Source organism: Ciconia boyciana, chromosome 2, assembly GCF_034638445.1.
Source record: "Ciconia boyciana chromosome 2, ASM3463844v1, whole genome shotgun sequence".
Classification (NCBI taxonomy): Eukaryota; Metazoa; Chordata; class Aves; order Ciconiiformes; family Ciconiidae; genus Ciconia; species Ciconia boyciana.
The window spans coordinates 152,563,259-152,580,854 of record NC_132935.1 but is presented as its reverse complement, the minus strand read 5'-3'; the positions used below and the strand labels follow the sequence as shown (position 1 = coordinate 152,580,854).

At 39.3% G+C, this 17,596-nt stretch overlaps 1 protein-coding gene across 2 annotated transcripts in view; it reads left to right on the top strand.

Moving 5' to 3' along the window:
* The window catches only part of KIF5B (kinesin family member 5B), a 42,024-nt gene extending 24,924 nt beyond the window's left edge, over positions 1-17,100 (top strand). The window contains exons 18-26 of one of the 2 annotated variants that reach the window (XM_072854589.1): positions 229-290; positions 418-527; positions 711-812; positions 3,007-3,067; positions 3,216-3,287; positions 3,464-3,568; positions 4,097-4,313; positions 6,702-6,834; positions 16,726-17,100. In XM_072854589.1, the coding sequence (XP_072710690.1) occupies positions 229-290; positions 418-527; positions 711-812; positions 3,007-3,067; positions 3,216-3,287; positions 3,464-3,568; positions 4,097-4,313; positions 6,702-6,834; positions 16,726-16,828 (965 nt within the window). In that variant the 3' untranslated portion in view covers positions 16,829-17,100. Of the gene's footprint in view, positions 1-228; positions 291-417; positions 528-710; positions 813-3,006; positions 3,068-3,215; positions 3,288-3,463; positions 3,569-4,096; positions 4,314-6,701; positions 6,835-9,230; positions 11,806-16,725 lie in introns of those variants that run through there. The other variant, XM_072854590.1, reaches the window with a different exon arrangement.
* Positions 17,101-17,596: the final 496 nt, after the last annotated feature.

Genomic DNA, 17,596 nt, shown 5'->3' with positions numbered 1-17,596 from the left:
AACATGTAGAATTAGTTGATGGGAAAGCAAGTTTACTGCTTGAAAGAACTGCTATGGATAGGTTTAAATTAAAGATGTTACTGATTTAATTGATCTTTGTGGTGAGAGGGGATGTTTTTCAAAGCTTAAGGTGTTGGGGAGGGAAGGGGGAATTAACACTGTTTTCTCTGTGATCGCCTAGTTACCTGGCTGGAATGTGTTTTCTTTTCTCTCCTCTACTCCTACTAGAAAAAGTCCATGAGATGGAGAAAGAGCACTTAAATAAGGTTCAAACTGCAAATGAAGTCAAGGTAAGTTAATTTAATTGTGGGGTTTTTGGGGTTTTTTTGTTTTGTTTGTTGGGTTTGGTTTTTTTAAAACAAAGTGAATTATGGCAACTTCTTAAAGCATATAATACATGCTGTTTTTTTCTAATAGCAAGCTGTGGAACAGCAAATTCAGAGTCATCGTGAGACGCACCAGAAACAAATCAGTAGCCTAAGAGATGAAGTTGATGCAAAAGAGAAACTTATCACTGAACTACAAGAGTAAGTAATTGTCATTATTTTGTTAGTGCCAAATGTCTCTGGACTGTGTGAGTACAGAAACACAGTATGGTGGGAGGGAAGTGGCAAGGGTTTCCTCAAGCAGTGTCTTTCTAACTTGTGTTGCTTTACTGAACGTCGTGTCTCACAGGTTCATTTGATGTAATATTTACTTTCTGTGTTCAGCCAAAACCAGAAGATGATGCTTGAACAGGAACGTCTTAGAGTTGAGCATGAGAAGTTGAAAGCAACTGATCAGGAAAAAAGTAGAAAACTGCATGAACTTACGTAAGTGATAATTGCGCATAAAACAAATGCATGTGGGAACACTTACCTTTTTAAAAACTAGCTACTTAATATGATGAAGTGGCTCTCACTGTATGATATGCTTATTAAAGAGATAGGCTCCAGAGCCGCCTTGAACTTAACTTTTAAAAAACCTTTGCACTGCCTTAATATTTAAAATTGGAAGTAAAATGATGAAAGATCGGAAGGCCATAACTTTTTCTTTGTTAATATGCTATAGGTTGGAGTAATTAACTTTTCAATTTGCAGCTAACTATTGCATACTCTAAGACAGGAAGAGGCGTGTAACAGTTCCCTTACTTTTTTTGGTTCTTGTGTTCCCTTACTCTTTTTTTGATTCTTGTGTGATTTAACTAGTTAGGTGGTTCTAACTGGCTTATTCTTGAGATTAAACAGCTGCATACTTAATTGAGTAACTGAATACAGTGTATTAGTGAATTAGAGACTGAAAAGTTAATGCAAAAATTTGAATTGAATTCTGCTTGCAGGTAAGTATCCAAGGGTCAAGCTGAAAAACAGTTCTCAACTTCTAGAAAGCTGACCATAATCTCCTGGAAATGTTTCTAGAGTATCAGTAGTGACCTCTTTCTGGCATATGTGAATTTATCTTTACAGAAGTTAAAACTACATTTTACTTAAAACTTTTTCAAAAGTGCATGCTTTTTAGCCATGTTTAAAAACACACAGTGGCTTTCAAGTTTTTATCATAGAATTTGAAATAATCAGAGGGACCTGATTGGTCTGTACTGGTAACCAGTAAGCAACACTTACTTTTCTTTTTTTCTTTTTCTTTTTCTCTTTTAGCCTTACTGTGAAATACAATGTTGGTTTAACTGGCTAAAATTTTAAGTGCTCTAGTCTTGTGAATCCATCTTATTCTGATTTATTTATGTACCACAGTGATTACAAAAGTTACATTAGTTATAATAGATTTTCTTGTCTTGTAAGATTTGATATACCAACCACATTATTGCTTCTTATTTCAATTTGCAGGCTGAACTATGTATAGCATTGCTCCCTTAAAGGCAGTTGCTATATTAGAAACTCTCCTCTTCAAAAGACTTGCAAAGAAACATTAAAAATTAGCTTGGTATTCTGTATCCTTCCCCAGCCTTTTTGAATCCAGTTATTTTCCGTTGTGTGTCTTAAATGTGCATGGCAAATGACAGACCAGAAAAAAAGCAGATTATTTGCTTTTTTTTTTTTACTTAGAATTATGTAAGATGCCTGGAACTACTTTTGCAGTGAGGTCTGGAAAATGGATAGGATGCTGACAAGTTCTTTAGAATATTTTATTACCTCAAATGTTTAGTCGTTTAGCTGTGAACTAGTAGTGGAACTGGCCAAGTGAGAAGAAATTTCAAGAGGAAAATAAACTTTTTGGCTACTTAATAGGAATGCTTCATTTTCATGCAGTCCCTGGCCTTCCTATTCCAATGTGGAGTCATAAAAAGAAAAGTCCAAATTCCTTTCCTGTATCTTGTCATCTTAGTAATTGCACTGCCTTATAATTCTGAGAGATAACATTAGCAATGCAGTAAATGCTTTCATGTTAAATAGGAAGACAGAAGCTCTGTAAAGTGATAATCATTAGAGTATATTCCTGTAAACTGAGATTGTTGTTTATGATGCTAGCTTTGGCAAATGTGTTGGGGGTGAGGTGGTAGGACAAAACAAAGAAAAAATCCTTAATCTGTCATGTGATACTTGTCGTCTCAGCTGGCTAGAGCTAAGAACATTTGTAGGATAAGATCTCCCCAGGTATTCATCCCGAACCTGACTCTGAGAGTCTTTCTTTAGGGACATGGTTTAGTGGTGGACTCTGGCAATGCTAGGTTAACGGCTGGACTTGATGCTCTTAAAGGTCTTTTCCAACCCAAACGATTTCTATGATTCTATTCTAGAAACTTATAATTTATGCCTCTGAATGTACTTGTTTGTATTTCTTCAGTATTAAAAGTACTTCCCTCTTTTCCTCCCTGCAACTCCCCTGCTCCCACCCCACCCCATATGGATTTCTGAGAGTGGTGTCATCTGTTGGTTACATCCTTAATGGAGGACTTCAACTGAAAACATTTTTCATTTGTACCATATAGTGTTTATCACTCTAGTCTCCTAAAACATTAAAATTCCCAATTTTGCTCAGATGTTTCAGTATGAATTTATTCTCTTTTAGGGTTATGCAGGACAGACGGGAACAAGCGAGACAAGATTTAAAGGGTTTGGAAGAGACTGTGGTAAGATAGTCAGAATATGTTCCAAAGCACATGTCAATACTTGCCTGCCTGCCTTCCCCCTGCGCGCCCCCCCCCCCCCCACCCCCCCCCCGAGTTATTTTTTTAATTTTTTTTCTTTTAGTTTTTAATTCCTTGTCATTAACTGTAGGCAAAAGAACTTCAGACTCTTCACAATCTTCGGAAACTGTTTGTTCAAGATCTGGCTACTAGAGTGAAAAAGGTAACGTGGTGCTGTAGTGAAACTTGGTGTTTCTGAGAATGCTACTTAAATTTCAGTTTAGAACTAAGTTAGGAATTGATCTTTATGTGGTGTAATTTTTCTGGCTTGATCTTAATATGCAAGTTCAGATTTGTACTCAGCTCCCTCTCTCCCTCCCCATGCCTTTGTTACTGCAGAGTGCTGAGATTGACTCGGATGATACAGGAGGCAGTGCTGCACAAAAACAAAAGATTTCCTTCCTTGAGAATAATCTTGAACAGCTTACAAAGGTTCACAAGCAGGTACAATGAGGCTTAATTTCAAGTTTTAATTAAAAACAAACTACTTAAGGTGCATTATTATAGAAGTGACTGAATGCATATTGGTCATAAAGTAACTGTGTTTTTATTTAAATACTTCTACATCTTGAGTGTGTCTCTTGATATAAAACAATAGACTGAAGTTTTCCTATAAAGTAAATTAATAGCTATTTTAAGTGCATGTGGGTATGTAACAAAGTAGCTGCATTTAAACTGAAGAACATCCAAGTTAGTGTTTAGAGTTAGTATATCAGTCTGGGGGATGCTTGCCTGTCTTTCTCTGACTGAAAAAGAATGTAGACTTCAAGTGCCTATGTTGGGTAGCATGTTCTTCCACAGTAACTGTTTTTCAAGTGACAATCTTACTGATGAACTATTAGATTTCCTAAAAGCTTACGCAAAGATAATATAGTAGCCCTACTGCTTTGCCTGTTTAGGGGCGGGAGGGTGTTTGGTTGGCTCTCCCCTTGAAGAGAGATACCAAGAAAATAATCGATTCTGGTTTTGTAGCTGGTACGTGATAATGCAGATCTTCGCTGTGAACTTCCTAAACTGGAGAAGCGACTTAGAGCTACAGCTGAAAGAGTTAAAGCTTTGGAGTCTGCACTGAAGGAAGCCAAAGAGAACGCTTCTCGCGATCGCAAACGGTATCAGCAAGAAGTAGATCGTATAAAGGAAGCTGTAAGATCCAAGAATATGGCTAGAAGAGGACATTCTGCGCAAATTGGTTAGTAAAGAATCCCTTGCCCCCTAAAGCTTCATCTGTCTCCTGATTTTTTTGATCTTTGTGCATGTATGCATCTTTCAAGCCTAGTTGCAACTGTATCTGTGAACGTGGTGTATTTTCTACCATGAGTTATGTTTTGCTTAATAGACTGTAAGTGTGTGGCTGGTGGTGTATGGTTGGTTGGGATTTTTTTAAATTTATTTATTTTAAATGGATCTCTTCCTGGTAGCTGGATTTTTGTACATGCTGGGAAAGGCTTACCAACCTAGAATTCTAGCCTGAATGTGTGTTCCATTTGCTAGAACAAAACGATACACTGAATGTGAGTCTTAGGTCTTTAACATGATTCCATAAGAATTTCTAAGACTAAGTAGGTATTCCAAAGTAAGGAGATTAAGCCATCACCTTAAACAACAACAAAATTGTCTTGCTGTCTCTTGCTCTTGTGGGAGAGAGGCAGACAGAAACCCACATCTAACATCCTAAGATCCCCAATTGCCTTTTAATTTTTTTGTTCCAAGATGTATAGTACTCCGTAGCCTTCCCTAGGGGAAAAGAATAGAAAAAACAGAAATCTGTAGTAGTGTTTCTTACTGTGTGGTGGGAAGGCAGTCATATTCCCTTGGTCCTTGTTGTGGTTTAGCCCCAGTTGGCAATTAAGTACCACACAGCCGCTCGCTCACCTCCCCCCACAGTGGGATGGGGAAGAGAATCGGAAGAGAAAAAGTAAGAAAACTCATGGGTTGAGATAAGAACAGTTTAAGAATTGGAAATAATAATAATAATAAATTGTAATGAGAAGGAAAACAACAAGAGAGAGAGAGAGAGGAGCAAAACCCAAGGGGAAAAAAAAACAGTGATACAACTGCTCACCACCCGCCGACCGATGCCCAGCCAGTCCCCGAGCAGCGACTGCTACCCCCCCGGCCAACTCCCCCCAGTTTATATACTGAGCCTGATGTCATATGGTATGGAACAGCCCTTTGGCCAGTTTAGGTCAACTATCCTGGCTGTGCCCCCTCCCAGCTTCTTGGGCACCTGGCAGAGCAGGGGAAGCTGAAAAGTCCTTGACCAGTGTAAACACCACTTAGCAACAGCCAAAACATCAGTGTGTTATCAGTATTATTCTCATACTAAAATCCAAAACACAGCACTATACCAGCTACTAGGAAGAAAATTAACTCTATCCCAGCTGAAACCAGGACAGTCCACCTGCCATTATGCTGTAAAGTGCTGAGGGCCAAGAGGGTGTGGAGGACAACTGTGCCTATTACATTATTGTTGTAGAAGTGACTACATGTTCCAGCCTTTTTGTTGTCCTGTGTCGGGACTTCAGTAATCAGTACACTTCTCTTAAATGTTAATGCAACTGAAATGGGCATTGCAGTTAAACTTTGCTCATTTTCTGTAGGTCTGCAAAGAGCTGTTGCAGAATAAAGTTGTAATTTTTTGTTTGGTTGCTTCAAGTGGTGGCTTGAAGACAGGTGCTTTCCTGTCTTACCTTTCTCTCAAGTGATCTCCAAGAAGACAGACAGAATTCCCCAGTGAGCTTACCACAAGTATAAAGCCTCTTCTCCTTAAGTGCCTAGTTGAACTAGGCATGTCTTACTGGAGATCAGCTTCCTATAAGGCAGAAATTGAGAAGTGTTTCTCTGATGCCGTTGCTGCCTGTATGTCCACTCTTACCTGCTGAAACTGTAAATGCTTCTGTTTAATGTTACAGAACTTTGTAAAGTCATACTGTTGTGCATGTCCTGTTAAGAGCTAGTGCAAAATGGATTGAAAGTATAGTTTGTTTATCAAAGTGTATGCAGCTTGTGAATTAGCTGTCAAAACTACTGTTTTTGAATTCAGTAATAGAGCAAGTTTTATTTTTGTATGGTGGTAAGAAGTTGATGAAGCAGTGTTACCTGTGGAGTAATTGGTACGCAGAACCACTTGCAGAGCAGAGTAACTAGTGGCTTATCAATCTAGATGTGGGAAATACAGCAGGGTATAATGATTCCTTACAGGAACATAGCCCTCATGAAACTTTGTCTAGCAATGTGTCTTATTTGAGTTCTTATTGCCAAGAAATAGGACTCTTACAGGGAAATACATTAGGTGGGGCAGATAATACATGTGAAGATCATCATTATCAAAAGCTTTGCTAGCTTTAATTCTAATAGGGACAATAAAAGCAAAACCTTCTCTGTTTTTCAGGGCTTGTTATAGTTTATACTAATCTGTTAGGTTCTCAGAATACCATCTCCTAAACTTATTTTCTGAAGTGCATTCAATTTTGGTTGTTACATTTGGGATACTGTAAAATAGAGCACTAGTAAATTTGAATAATCAAAGGTAAAATTGTGCTGTATATATTTGTAAGTCATGTTTCTTTTCGTGCAGCTAAGCCTATCCGTCCTGGCCAGCATCCAGCAGCTTCTCCAACTCATCCAAGTGCAATTCGTGGTGGAGGTGCGTTCACTCAAAACAGCCAGCCAGTTGCACTGCGTGGAGGTGGAGGACGGCAAGACAAAGTGTAAGTTTGTCTTGTAGGATTTTTAAATATGTGATTAAACCGCTTTGTATTAGTTTTATTACGGTTCATTCTGTGGCATAAAATCACTTGAATAATAAGATGAACTACTTTTTTTTTTTACAGAATTTTATAGTTAGAGGAACAATATATGTGTGCATCTGACTAATGCTTTTGTTATAAAACTGGTATTTGTTGTAAAATAGTAGTTCTGGAGTTGTTCTGCTGGAGTAGAACAAAATGTGAAAACAGTCAGTTGGAGATTACTCATTGTTACCAGTCACAGCCAATAGCTACTGTTTGGGAAAGGAGTGGACAGTTTAAATTCTTTTGGCTTGCTAGTATCTCTTTAAATATGGTTTTCTTCAGAAAACATTGTGGTGAAATAAAAAATGACCCTATTCTTATATTGTTTATTTGCTGTTCTTACTACAATTGCACACTGCTTCATGTGTAAGTAATTTGGAAGTATTTAACAGAAAAATTCATGTCTTCATCTGGTAAATTTAAAATGTTAGCCTAGTTAAAATACAGTTACAGTAATTGAAATTAATATGTGCACTTACTCAAAAATATCTCTAATCTCCTAAGTAATTATATGTAGTCTGGTACTTAATATGCTTAAGTTGTTCACAGAATCATGTCTCTCTTTAACATCTACATTATAGCTGGTCTGTTGGTCACCTAACAGTAATGCTTTGCTGCATTCTCTGTCATCTTCACTTTTGAGTGTTTGTATAAATGTCTTCTAGGCATTCCCTTAGTTACGGTTATCTGCATATTTGGTTTGAAAATACTCATAAAACGATTGCGTGGTGCTTGAGTCCTGGGTGCTTCTGTTTTGAAGGGCTTCAGAGCAGCTTATGTTAATCTTGTTTCCATTTGTTTCTTTTTATTGGCTGACTGACTTTTCAAAGCTTTCTCTCCAATGTAGAGAAAATCAGACTGTAGTACTAGTTAGGGTACCTGGTTATGTTCAGCAGTGTCTCCTATTTACTAAGAGGTTGAAGTGATATGTACTTTAACCTTGAATGACCAAGGAGCTGGCAATTCATGGATTCTTGATTATGTCGATATGGTGAAATTAATTTTCAGATAGATTGCCTTTGTAGTCCAAGTAGCTATCTCAGCTGTCCAATGTAGAGACATTTCAAGGTATGATTGACCCAATTTATTTTAGATGCTTACTTTAGCATGAGTTTGCACATGCTCTGACGTTGCCTAGATTTCAAACTGAAGAGAGCCTATTTAGTCTCATACTTCTTTAAGTGTACTTATAATAGTTGATACAATCAGCAATAAATAACTAAATTTTGAGCTTGCATCTTGCTTTGGAGAAGAGCTTTCACTGTTGGTCCTGAGGAGTTTAAATAGGAAACTTAGCACTTTGACTTTTGGACTATTTGTAGCTAAATCATGGAGGAGTGCAAAATTGCTAAGTATTGGCTAGAACTCCTTTTTAACAAACAAACAAAAAACCCGCCTATGTAATAGGGTTACAGAATCCCTTAAGCAGTTGTAAAGCTTTCATATAATTTTTCTAATGTCAGCATGTTACCTATTGGTGTAGAACCAAGCAGAGTTTAGCACTTAAAGGCAGGAGAGTGGTCGTAATTTATTCCAACTTTGCTATCTTGTTTTTGGAAGAACCTGTCCCTTATGGAAGTAAAGGAACAAAACTTTCTTGAATGTTATTTTACTATTAGATATAAATTTGTTCTGAGTTTGTGAATGCTCAGGTAGCCAGTATCATTTTTCTCTATAGTAGTGTCTGTTATACTTTTTTTGAGGATTAATACAGATACTAAGCATCTGAACTTCTGGTTAGAGAAGAACTTTTGGTACAGTAGGAACATGATGTACTGTTTTACATTTGGAGACCACCATTTAACAAATTATTCTGGAAACATTAAAGAAATAGAGATGGTAAATTGTTATTTCCCTATGCAAATCAAACTTTTTTAGGATGATTAATGCCAAATGATCTCTTCATTCCCATTTCATCTTTCCAAAATAGCAAAGTCAAAACTTTGCAGCAGCTGGTGGGTGGTATCCAGGCAGTTCTTGCTGGCCTGGAAAAGTAGCAACAGTCATGGGAAATGGAGCTGGGTTATAAGTGGTATGTGTTTGTAATGCTTACTCCGTTAAGGCAGTCAAGACTGGATACCCAGTCAGTTTATTGTGTTGTAAATGTGGTGGTAACAGACAGCATTGCTTACATGCTTTGCATTACGTAATTTCTTATTCTAAAGCAGATGTTTTATTAGCACTTATCTGAGTGGTCTAAGAATTGGGCTCTTAAAGGCTATGTGAATAGAGTCTACTGTAAATGTAAATAACTTGGGTTTTTTGGCTTATGAGGTGCAAGCACTTAACTCTGTTATTTTTCTCATTTACAGTTGCTGAAAAGTAAATGCAGTGTGAGGAGGATTGGAAATCGTGTAGAGGGAGTCATTCCATGACAATAATCTCTCCCTTTGGGGACTGTAGGATTATTTTTTGAAAATGTATAAATTATACCTGGCCTGTACAGCTCTTCCCACTTCTACAGATTCTGCTAACTGATTCCCAAAAAAAACCTAGAGTGCAATTTTGGCGTCTTGAAAAATGACATGTTACTTAAAGTGTAGCTCTGCTCATGACACAGTTTGTCTTTCATGTCTCAAATTTAGTCTGCACTGTGCCAAGCTGAATGTACGTTGAGAAAATCTTAGTTCAAATTTTCTAGCTTAATTTGTGTACACCTTACTGTCTTAGGGAATGTGCGACTGTTTAAGTATACTTTCATTTCTACCACTTCACATAACACTACGTGTCCCACTGAATTAGAACGGCACTCTACATCACAGTTTTCTTTTGGAATGCTACACAGAGCATTGGAACTAAATTTATTTGTACAGTGTAAGAATACTGAAGTGTGCTTACGACAACTGCCATAAGGCACTGCGACCGCTACACCACAGAACTAAAGAGTTCAGTATGAACAAGGCTGTTTAACTGTTATCTGATTAAATGCCCGTTTATCGGGTAATTTAGAATTAAATATTGTACAGTAATAAGAGTAAACCTAAGTTTACAAAAAAGACTTTGGCAATGGATTATCCCATCTGTCCTGTTCTTGATTCTACACACAGTACAGTCTGGTGGAGTGAAAACATTCTGCTTCATTCTGATGAGCCTGTCTGTCCATTTTTCTGTATCTGTGACGGTTCACTTTTGCTATTTTATAATAGTGAAATGAGCGCAATCTAAAATTTAACTTGATATTCCACTACATACACAGTACTGGAATTTTTGGCTAAAATTTTAACTTTCAATTAAAAAAAATTTTTCAGCAACTGGCCAATGAATTCAGATACACTAATAAAGGATACAACTTTTTAAAACTGATATATCTGGAAATCCCAGAGACATGTGTTTAAAAAAAGTAATAAAATAAATAAAGTGCTACCCTGAATTGTATTTGTAATCCGTTTGTAAGTAGGTATATGAAGCGTCCACAGTAGTAGTTGTTGAATATTTTACTTCTCTTTGCAATAAAGTCCTGTAAAGTGGCTAAGAAAATGAAACGGGGTTTTTTTGTTTTTGAGCTCCAATACTCCCACTGAGCTGAATCTGGGTTTTAAAATTTTTATAGTATAATTTGCCTAACTTATTCCTAGGGTTTAGCCACTATAATTTTTAGAACAGCCTTCTTCTGGATAGAAATTAGTTACCAGGTCTTTGAGAAAGAAGGAACTTAGTATTACTGAAAGAATTCAGTTAGCTTTCAGACCCAGTACCACTTTGTGTGCTGGCTTGAGTGTTTTTGCTGGGTATTCATCAGTTATTGTGGAGATAGTAGAGACTCTATGACTGTTCAGACAGCAAATCACTTTCAACTTTTATATTATAAATAGACAAAATATTTATATTAGGATGGAGTGTAGTCCGATTTTAGACCTTGAACCACTTTTTTCTATATCTGCAGTAGTCCGAATTTTTAATAGTTTGATTTTTAAAGGTTGAGTGTATCAGTCGGAAATCTCACTATTTTGGAGTTTTCAGCTTTTAAGACTGTTTTTGTTCATTAAGGCTGCCAAACACTCCAAACTTGCAGTTGTTTTAGAGCATGATTAAAGACAGCACACTGAGGAAAGAAAAATAAAGGAGCAGCAAACTATTTTGAATGAAATTTCTCATAATGGAAACAGCACTGTCTGTTTTCTTTCTCAATGTTAACTACAGGTTTTCAGACCTTCATTTGTTAATATACAATCATAAAAACAAAAAACCCCACTTTCTTTAAAGTACATTCAAATGAAGCAGGATTTTTTTCTCATCCCTGTGAATAGGGGCTTCATTCCTGTAGGTAATTATCATGGGGTTTGGTGCTGAAAATTGCTGTGTTGAGGGGAAAAAAAAAGGTAACTAGCCTGTAGCTCAGTGTACATCACCTTTTTATATTTAAACTTTTTTTTTATTTTAAACCTTTTATGAAGTTTACCAAGAACTGCCTCTTAAAATGTAAAAAAGAAAAAAGAAAAAAAAAAAGAAAAAAAACCAACAACTTTGTTTTCTGGTTTGGTTGTCATAGGTCAGCCAGACAGGATAATTACTGTTTTTTGTAAATTAAAATATTCAGTCTATACGGGGAATGTTCAACGCTGCTGCTTCAACTTGCAGTCTTTGAATGGTTCTTATTTTTATGTTCCTCTAGATCATATTTTTTAAAAGATGGTTTAGGATAGGAACTTGGTGAAATAATATTTATTTCTGGTGAACAACTAAATTATTTACATAACTTAAATGCTGACTCACTACTGTGTGTAACTCTAAATTTGACATGAGAGGACAAGTCTACCTGTGGAATATGATTTAACTTCAGTACACTTAAGATGCATTAAAACAATTGGTTTGGGGAAGACGCCATATAGTTTTAACTTACCTGCATGCTGTAAATGTATTTGTGTTTAAATAAAGAGAAGAAAAATCTTTGAACTTCGTGCATTTATTCAGTCTCTACACTTGTTTGTTAAATTGTCTCCGTATAATATTTTTCACTTGATAGGTTTCATGACCAGTTATCTTTATGTAAATCATGATCATGTGATGTCTCTAACCTCTTATTCCAGTGTGTGTTAATATAAGTAAGCTTTCCCCCCCACAAATATGAATATTTAAGTCTTAGTCTTCAAAAGACTGTTCATGATAGAAAAAACACACAAACAAAAAACCCCCAAACCAAACAAAAGAACAAAAAATTCCCCCAACAGTTGATGCCTATGGAAATGTTCAGAAATCGATTACATTCACAGTACATCAGAATTTGAACCCCTTCAATCTCAGATTCCTTTGACCTCTCCCAAAAGGCATATACTCTATGTAGTTCATAAATATTCTGACAATATCAATTTTTCATGGCTTCTCTTGGTTGTGTGTGTGTTTTGGTTTTTTTAAACATCACTTCCACCCTATCTATCTTGGATACAATTAAGTGACACGCTTGAAAGAATTCTCCCTTGGCATAGGGCATAGATGTGGGTGTTCTTTCTCTCAAAGGAGAGACTTCTTTTTTTGCTCAAAGCAGCTGTTTTGTTTTAAAAAAAAAACCAAACTCTTAGTATTCAGGTGCTTTTCAAAAACAGACTTGAAAAACAAACCCCAAACCCCTCACCAACAAACCCTTCCTCTCCTTAAGCTATGTCTACATGTAGTTATTTCCTAGCTGTAATCGGGGGTTAGATATGTAAGATTATTGCTACATCTTATTCATCAAGTGATTTCTTTTTTTGTTTGGTTTTTTTAAATGGTTGCATTCTAGAGTAAGTAGAAGCCTGGTTAGAGACAACTATACTTTCTTCTTTCCAGGAGCAGAAGGAAATTTAAGAACTAGAGGAGATTGCCTTAATTCAGGCCTACTGGCAGTCGAGGAACTGTAGATTCACTTATGTTCCACCCTGGTTCTTTAAGATGAAACTTTGAAATGAAACAGCGTAGAAGCTCATCAAGTGTTTGGCACGTGATGTGCATTTGATTTAGTTCCTGAGCAACTTAGTCCAATTTTAAAGCTTTTTAAAGATGATGATGAATTTTATTTGTTTTGGGAATGCACGAAGCAATGGGCGCCTGCTTGCAGCAGTTCAGCCTGCAGATTACAAATTCTGAAAACTGCCAATTCATCTGTAGCACCTGATGCCTACTGTATTTTCAGCTTGAGCTGTTAGCTGCTTGTGCTTTATGTACTCCCAGCTAGCCAGTGAAGGAGGGAAGTGAAATGGAGATCTTCTGTTCTGCCAGTCTGACAGAACAAATGATTGGTTTGGTGCAGAGCAAGAGCTCATCTAACTAAATCCGTCTCCAGAGATGCCAGATCTATGGGTTGCCCAGAAAATCATCAATGTGATGATTCCTCTCAATAGTCTTCTCTAGATGAGTCACCTTGGGGGCTTTCCTGAGTATGGTGTGAGTTGTCTGTGTGGTGATGCTCAAAGTTCTCCTTTTATCCACATGCTTGGACAGTCATCTTTGGAATCCATGTAAACTTGCCTTGGTTTTGGTTGGAAAGGAATTCCAGTGAGTTACCACTTGCTTCATGAACCTCTCTAGTTTTGTGAACTTGGCTTCTGCTGATTTGGTGACCCTTTGTTCTCGTTTCAGAGAGATTAATCCCTTTCCAACATTTCTGTGCCACCTGGACTTTTGTTGACCTCTCTCGCTCTCCCTCCTTTCCTCGCCCCCCCCTTCTTTTCCTTTCCCAGTAATCTGTAATGGTTGATTCTGCTTTTTCTGAGTGATGGTGTTTTTTATGGAGCAATCTAGTTATGTCAGGCGGCAATCATCTGGATAATTTTCTCAGAAAAAAAGATTCAGCTAAATTTATAGAGCTTTAATATATAAATATATATATATAAAAGCATAAAGGAGGTCTGCCAGTACAGTTATGTAAAAGAAAAGATCTCAGGAGGAAGAAATTGCATCTGTAAAATTGCTCAATAATGAGCTAATCTGAGACTATAAAATATTTCATAGTGTATCCTATTAACGGAAGATGGCTCAGTCACACTGGTGAAGTACTCGCATTGGAATAGATCTGTGTGTCTACTAGGGGACGACCAACTCAAACCCTTTTAATAGGACTAAGGGATGCTCAAAAAGGAAAGTAAATCTCCTTTCACTCTAAAGTTTCTTATAAGCAATGGCATGGCATGACCTGAAATTACTTCTGAAATGAAGAAAAAAATACATCTCTGACAAGGAAAAACTGCAGTTACCTGCACTGATAATCCACAAACTGCCAAGGAATTCATTGACACAACACGTTTGTTCCATTGACTGGCTTGGGGTGGCTTCCCTCTTGAATGGACCAAGAAATTGTAACACATGACTCTTCCTGAACTCCCTGCAGGATTTCATTTTATCTTTAACCGGTGCTTGCTGGGGGGAATGACAAGTGAAGTGGGACTGGGCAGGGAGAGTAATTTGAGCTGCTAACTCCTTTTAGTGTTTCATTATGAAGTTGAAAGGGCAGAGCGTATCAGTCAGCTAGGCTATCCAGTGTTAATGGGGAGAGGAAAAGTTATCTGAAGAAGAAATATATAATGCAAAAGAAAAGAAGAAGAAAAATACATACAAATGAGACTATTGTAATAGAGCATATTTGCCCTATTTATGTTTGAAAAGGAAAATAAAAGGCTAATGACTATAAAAAGGGAAAGAAAGGGGTGTTGCATAGCATGGTGTGGCATACCTGCACCCCAGATACCTTGCAGGTGTATGTTTCGGCAGAATACTCGCTATAGGGTCTGTTGTGCTCTACACGGTGTAGGCATACCGGTATTGCTGATGGATTTGTCAACTGTCTTCTTCACCTAAGGTACCAAGGGAAGTGTTGATACCTCCCTCCAGCAAGTAAGGAGAGCAACATAACCCACGTTCTCCACATTCCTAAACCCACAAAACTGGGTGTGGAAAGGACTCAGACACACTCCTAGGGCACCTCTCAGAGAGCTACTTTCACAGCATCTGCTGTGAGTCACAAGTACCTGCAGCCCCTGCCCTGTTCCCAAAGTCAGCTCAAATTATCTCCTGCAACCAGATACACTTTGCAGCTGATACACCATATTGGAGGTACCTGTGAAGCCATTTGCTGTTCTAGCAGATGCTTGATTTGGCTTTTGTCAGCAGCAGCATTAAAAAGTGTGTTAAAAAGTAAATTAGCTCAGCAAAGTGTAAATGTTGGTGTTGTTCTGTCTGCTTATTGTCTCCATCAACACGTCAGGTTCTGATCAGCCCGGGAGGTGTTGTGCTGCTATGATAGGTGTTTTACATGATCATTCAGCATCCTATTACAAGCAGGTATTTGCAGAGTATTTTGTGCTGGTCTTTTCCTGAGAGGGTGTAAATGATTCTTTAAATGCTTTTACTGCAAGAAGTACCCTTCAGCAGAAACCATGACAGATCTTACTCTGCGGCCCAGGAAAGCTCTTTTCAACCACAGCTCTCGGAGAGGCCTTTCTGGTTTTCGTGTCAGCCACGCGCAGCAGCCTGGTGCCCATCTGTGGTCTCTTGTGCCCGGTTGCAGCGGGGACTGCAGCAGGGTGGGCCCCTTCCCACTGCTGATGGAAGAGGGAAGCTCCTTTGGGAGAGGGTATCCTCTCGTACGGGCTTTCAGAGCTGTGCCTTGTCAGGTTTCCACAGACTAGTGGATTATTTTGCAGAGGCAGCACGGCTCCCTTTGCTCATGAGCGATCAGGCAGGTCCTGGTCCTGCTGCCGCCAGCCTCAGCCCCCACCGCCTTTCCCCTTGAGACGGGAGGGCTTGGGACCCTGGCATGAGTGACTTGTCACTGTGCTGGGGGAAGGAAGGAGCTGCCTGCTTGTCCTGGAAGAAATTTGTATTCCTGCTCCTACAGGTCTCTGTTTTCTTCCCTGTGAGGCCACGTGCCACAGGGCCATGTAGCAGGAGAGGAGCCAAAACACAGTTCCTCAAGTGGCAAAAACACAGTCCACGCTGTGGAGTAATAAGAGTCAAGGTTGGTGTGTGGCGCTTCCTAGGTCTGAAATGCAGTTTACAACAAAACCCAGAGTTTTTCCTCTGTCATTGCTGATGTCTTGCTAGCTGCTCAGGAAAGGACTATTTTGTGAATGAGCCTACGAGATGATGAGAAAGTGTGAGCTGCACTTGGCATGTCACTACTTGGGGTAGTAAAAACAGCATTGCCCAGCTGGGGTTAAAATTTCAGCAATGCATAGCAGGGTATTAACAACCAGAAACTAACCTACCCCTTGCGAACCCCTTTTGTGGATGCTTTATTAACCCGAGACCACACGGATGTGAGAGAGGAAGGAGAGGGATCTTGTGCACTGAGAACCGCTGGTCCAGGGATCCAGTTGCTGAAGCTGCCGGATTATCAGATCCCCGCTCTCTCCCTTGGCCCGGGCCCGTTTTCTGCCTGTGAGGAGAAATCCCCATCCGGCCGCCGCGTCCCCCGGGCCGCGCTGTGCCCAGCGCCCCTCCGCCGGCCGCCGCCGCTAGGGGGCGCCAGGGGCTCGCGGGGCCCGGCGGCGGGAAGGGGCCCGGTCGTTCGTGAAGGGCTGTCTGGTGTTACCTGCAGGCGGTAATCACCGCAAATGGCTGCTCAGAGCGTGTGCGTTTGACAGCCTGGGGCTCTTGTGCATTACTGCTTACCCGCCTGTGTTTCTGTGTCCCTCCCCCCCAAAAAAAGCTGCGTTTTCTCACACCGACTTGCCAGCAGACAGGCAGCAGCCGGGCCACAGTGCAGCTGTCTTGTCAGAGGGCTGAGGCTTCACTAGCTTTCTCCAAGTTGCCAGATGTTTTTCTTCCATTAAACGTGTCTATATCTTGTACAGGTCCTTCCCATCCCACAAACCTCTTCCCCATCTCTGATTTCAGATGGGACGCTTCACCAGGTGACAGAAAAACTGTCTTTGGCCTCCTCAGCGCTGGGTACACAAGAATGCTAACTCCTCCTGCCTGCTGGCTCCAGCTTTCCTGAGGTAGCTCAGCAGGCACTTTGCCTTTTCCGTGCGTTGTTGGCTCATACAGAGCCTCGTGTCCCCCAGAACCCCGACGTCCTTTGCCGTGGGGCTGCTGCTCAGCCACTTGGTTCCCAGCCTGTCCTGATGCATCCTACCTGCGAGGAGAAACCCTATGGACTTTCTTCAGGTGTAGTATTACTGCAGACTCCCCTGATGCATGGCCTGTATAAAGTCACTTAAATAAAACCTGCAGAATTCATAGTTATGCTAAATACCCAACTAGCTTTGCTGCTGCTGTCATGCAGAACAAGGGCCATTTGTCACAAAGAAATGGGAGCAGGTCCTGTGTGTGTCTTTCTATGTCATGATATGTAAAGCAGTGACTGTAAAACTCTTCTATCCCACAGAACTGCATACAATTGAATCTTGACATTAAAATATAGTGAAAAGCTGCATATTATGTTTCTGAATAAGTACCAGAATATTCTCCTGGGAATTTTCCTCTCTTTATTTAAACAATTTTTTTGCAGGAAGATACTTGGAAATGTCACAAAATTTGGTATCTTTATTTGAACTGCAAAATAGTGATATAAGATGCAGAAAGTCAGAGCTGTGCAGTGGGTGAATCATTATCAAATCCACTCATAGGTGAAGCTTTGAGACATTTTTTCTCTCATTTCCAGCTGACTTGTCTCCATTGATCCACAGACACATGAGCAGCACGAGAGAGGTGGGAAGAGTCATTCCTGATGAAAAATGGATTTTTTTCCCCCCACGCTCATTAT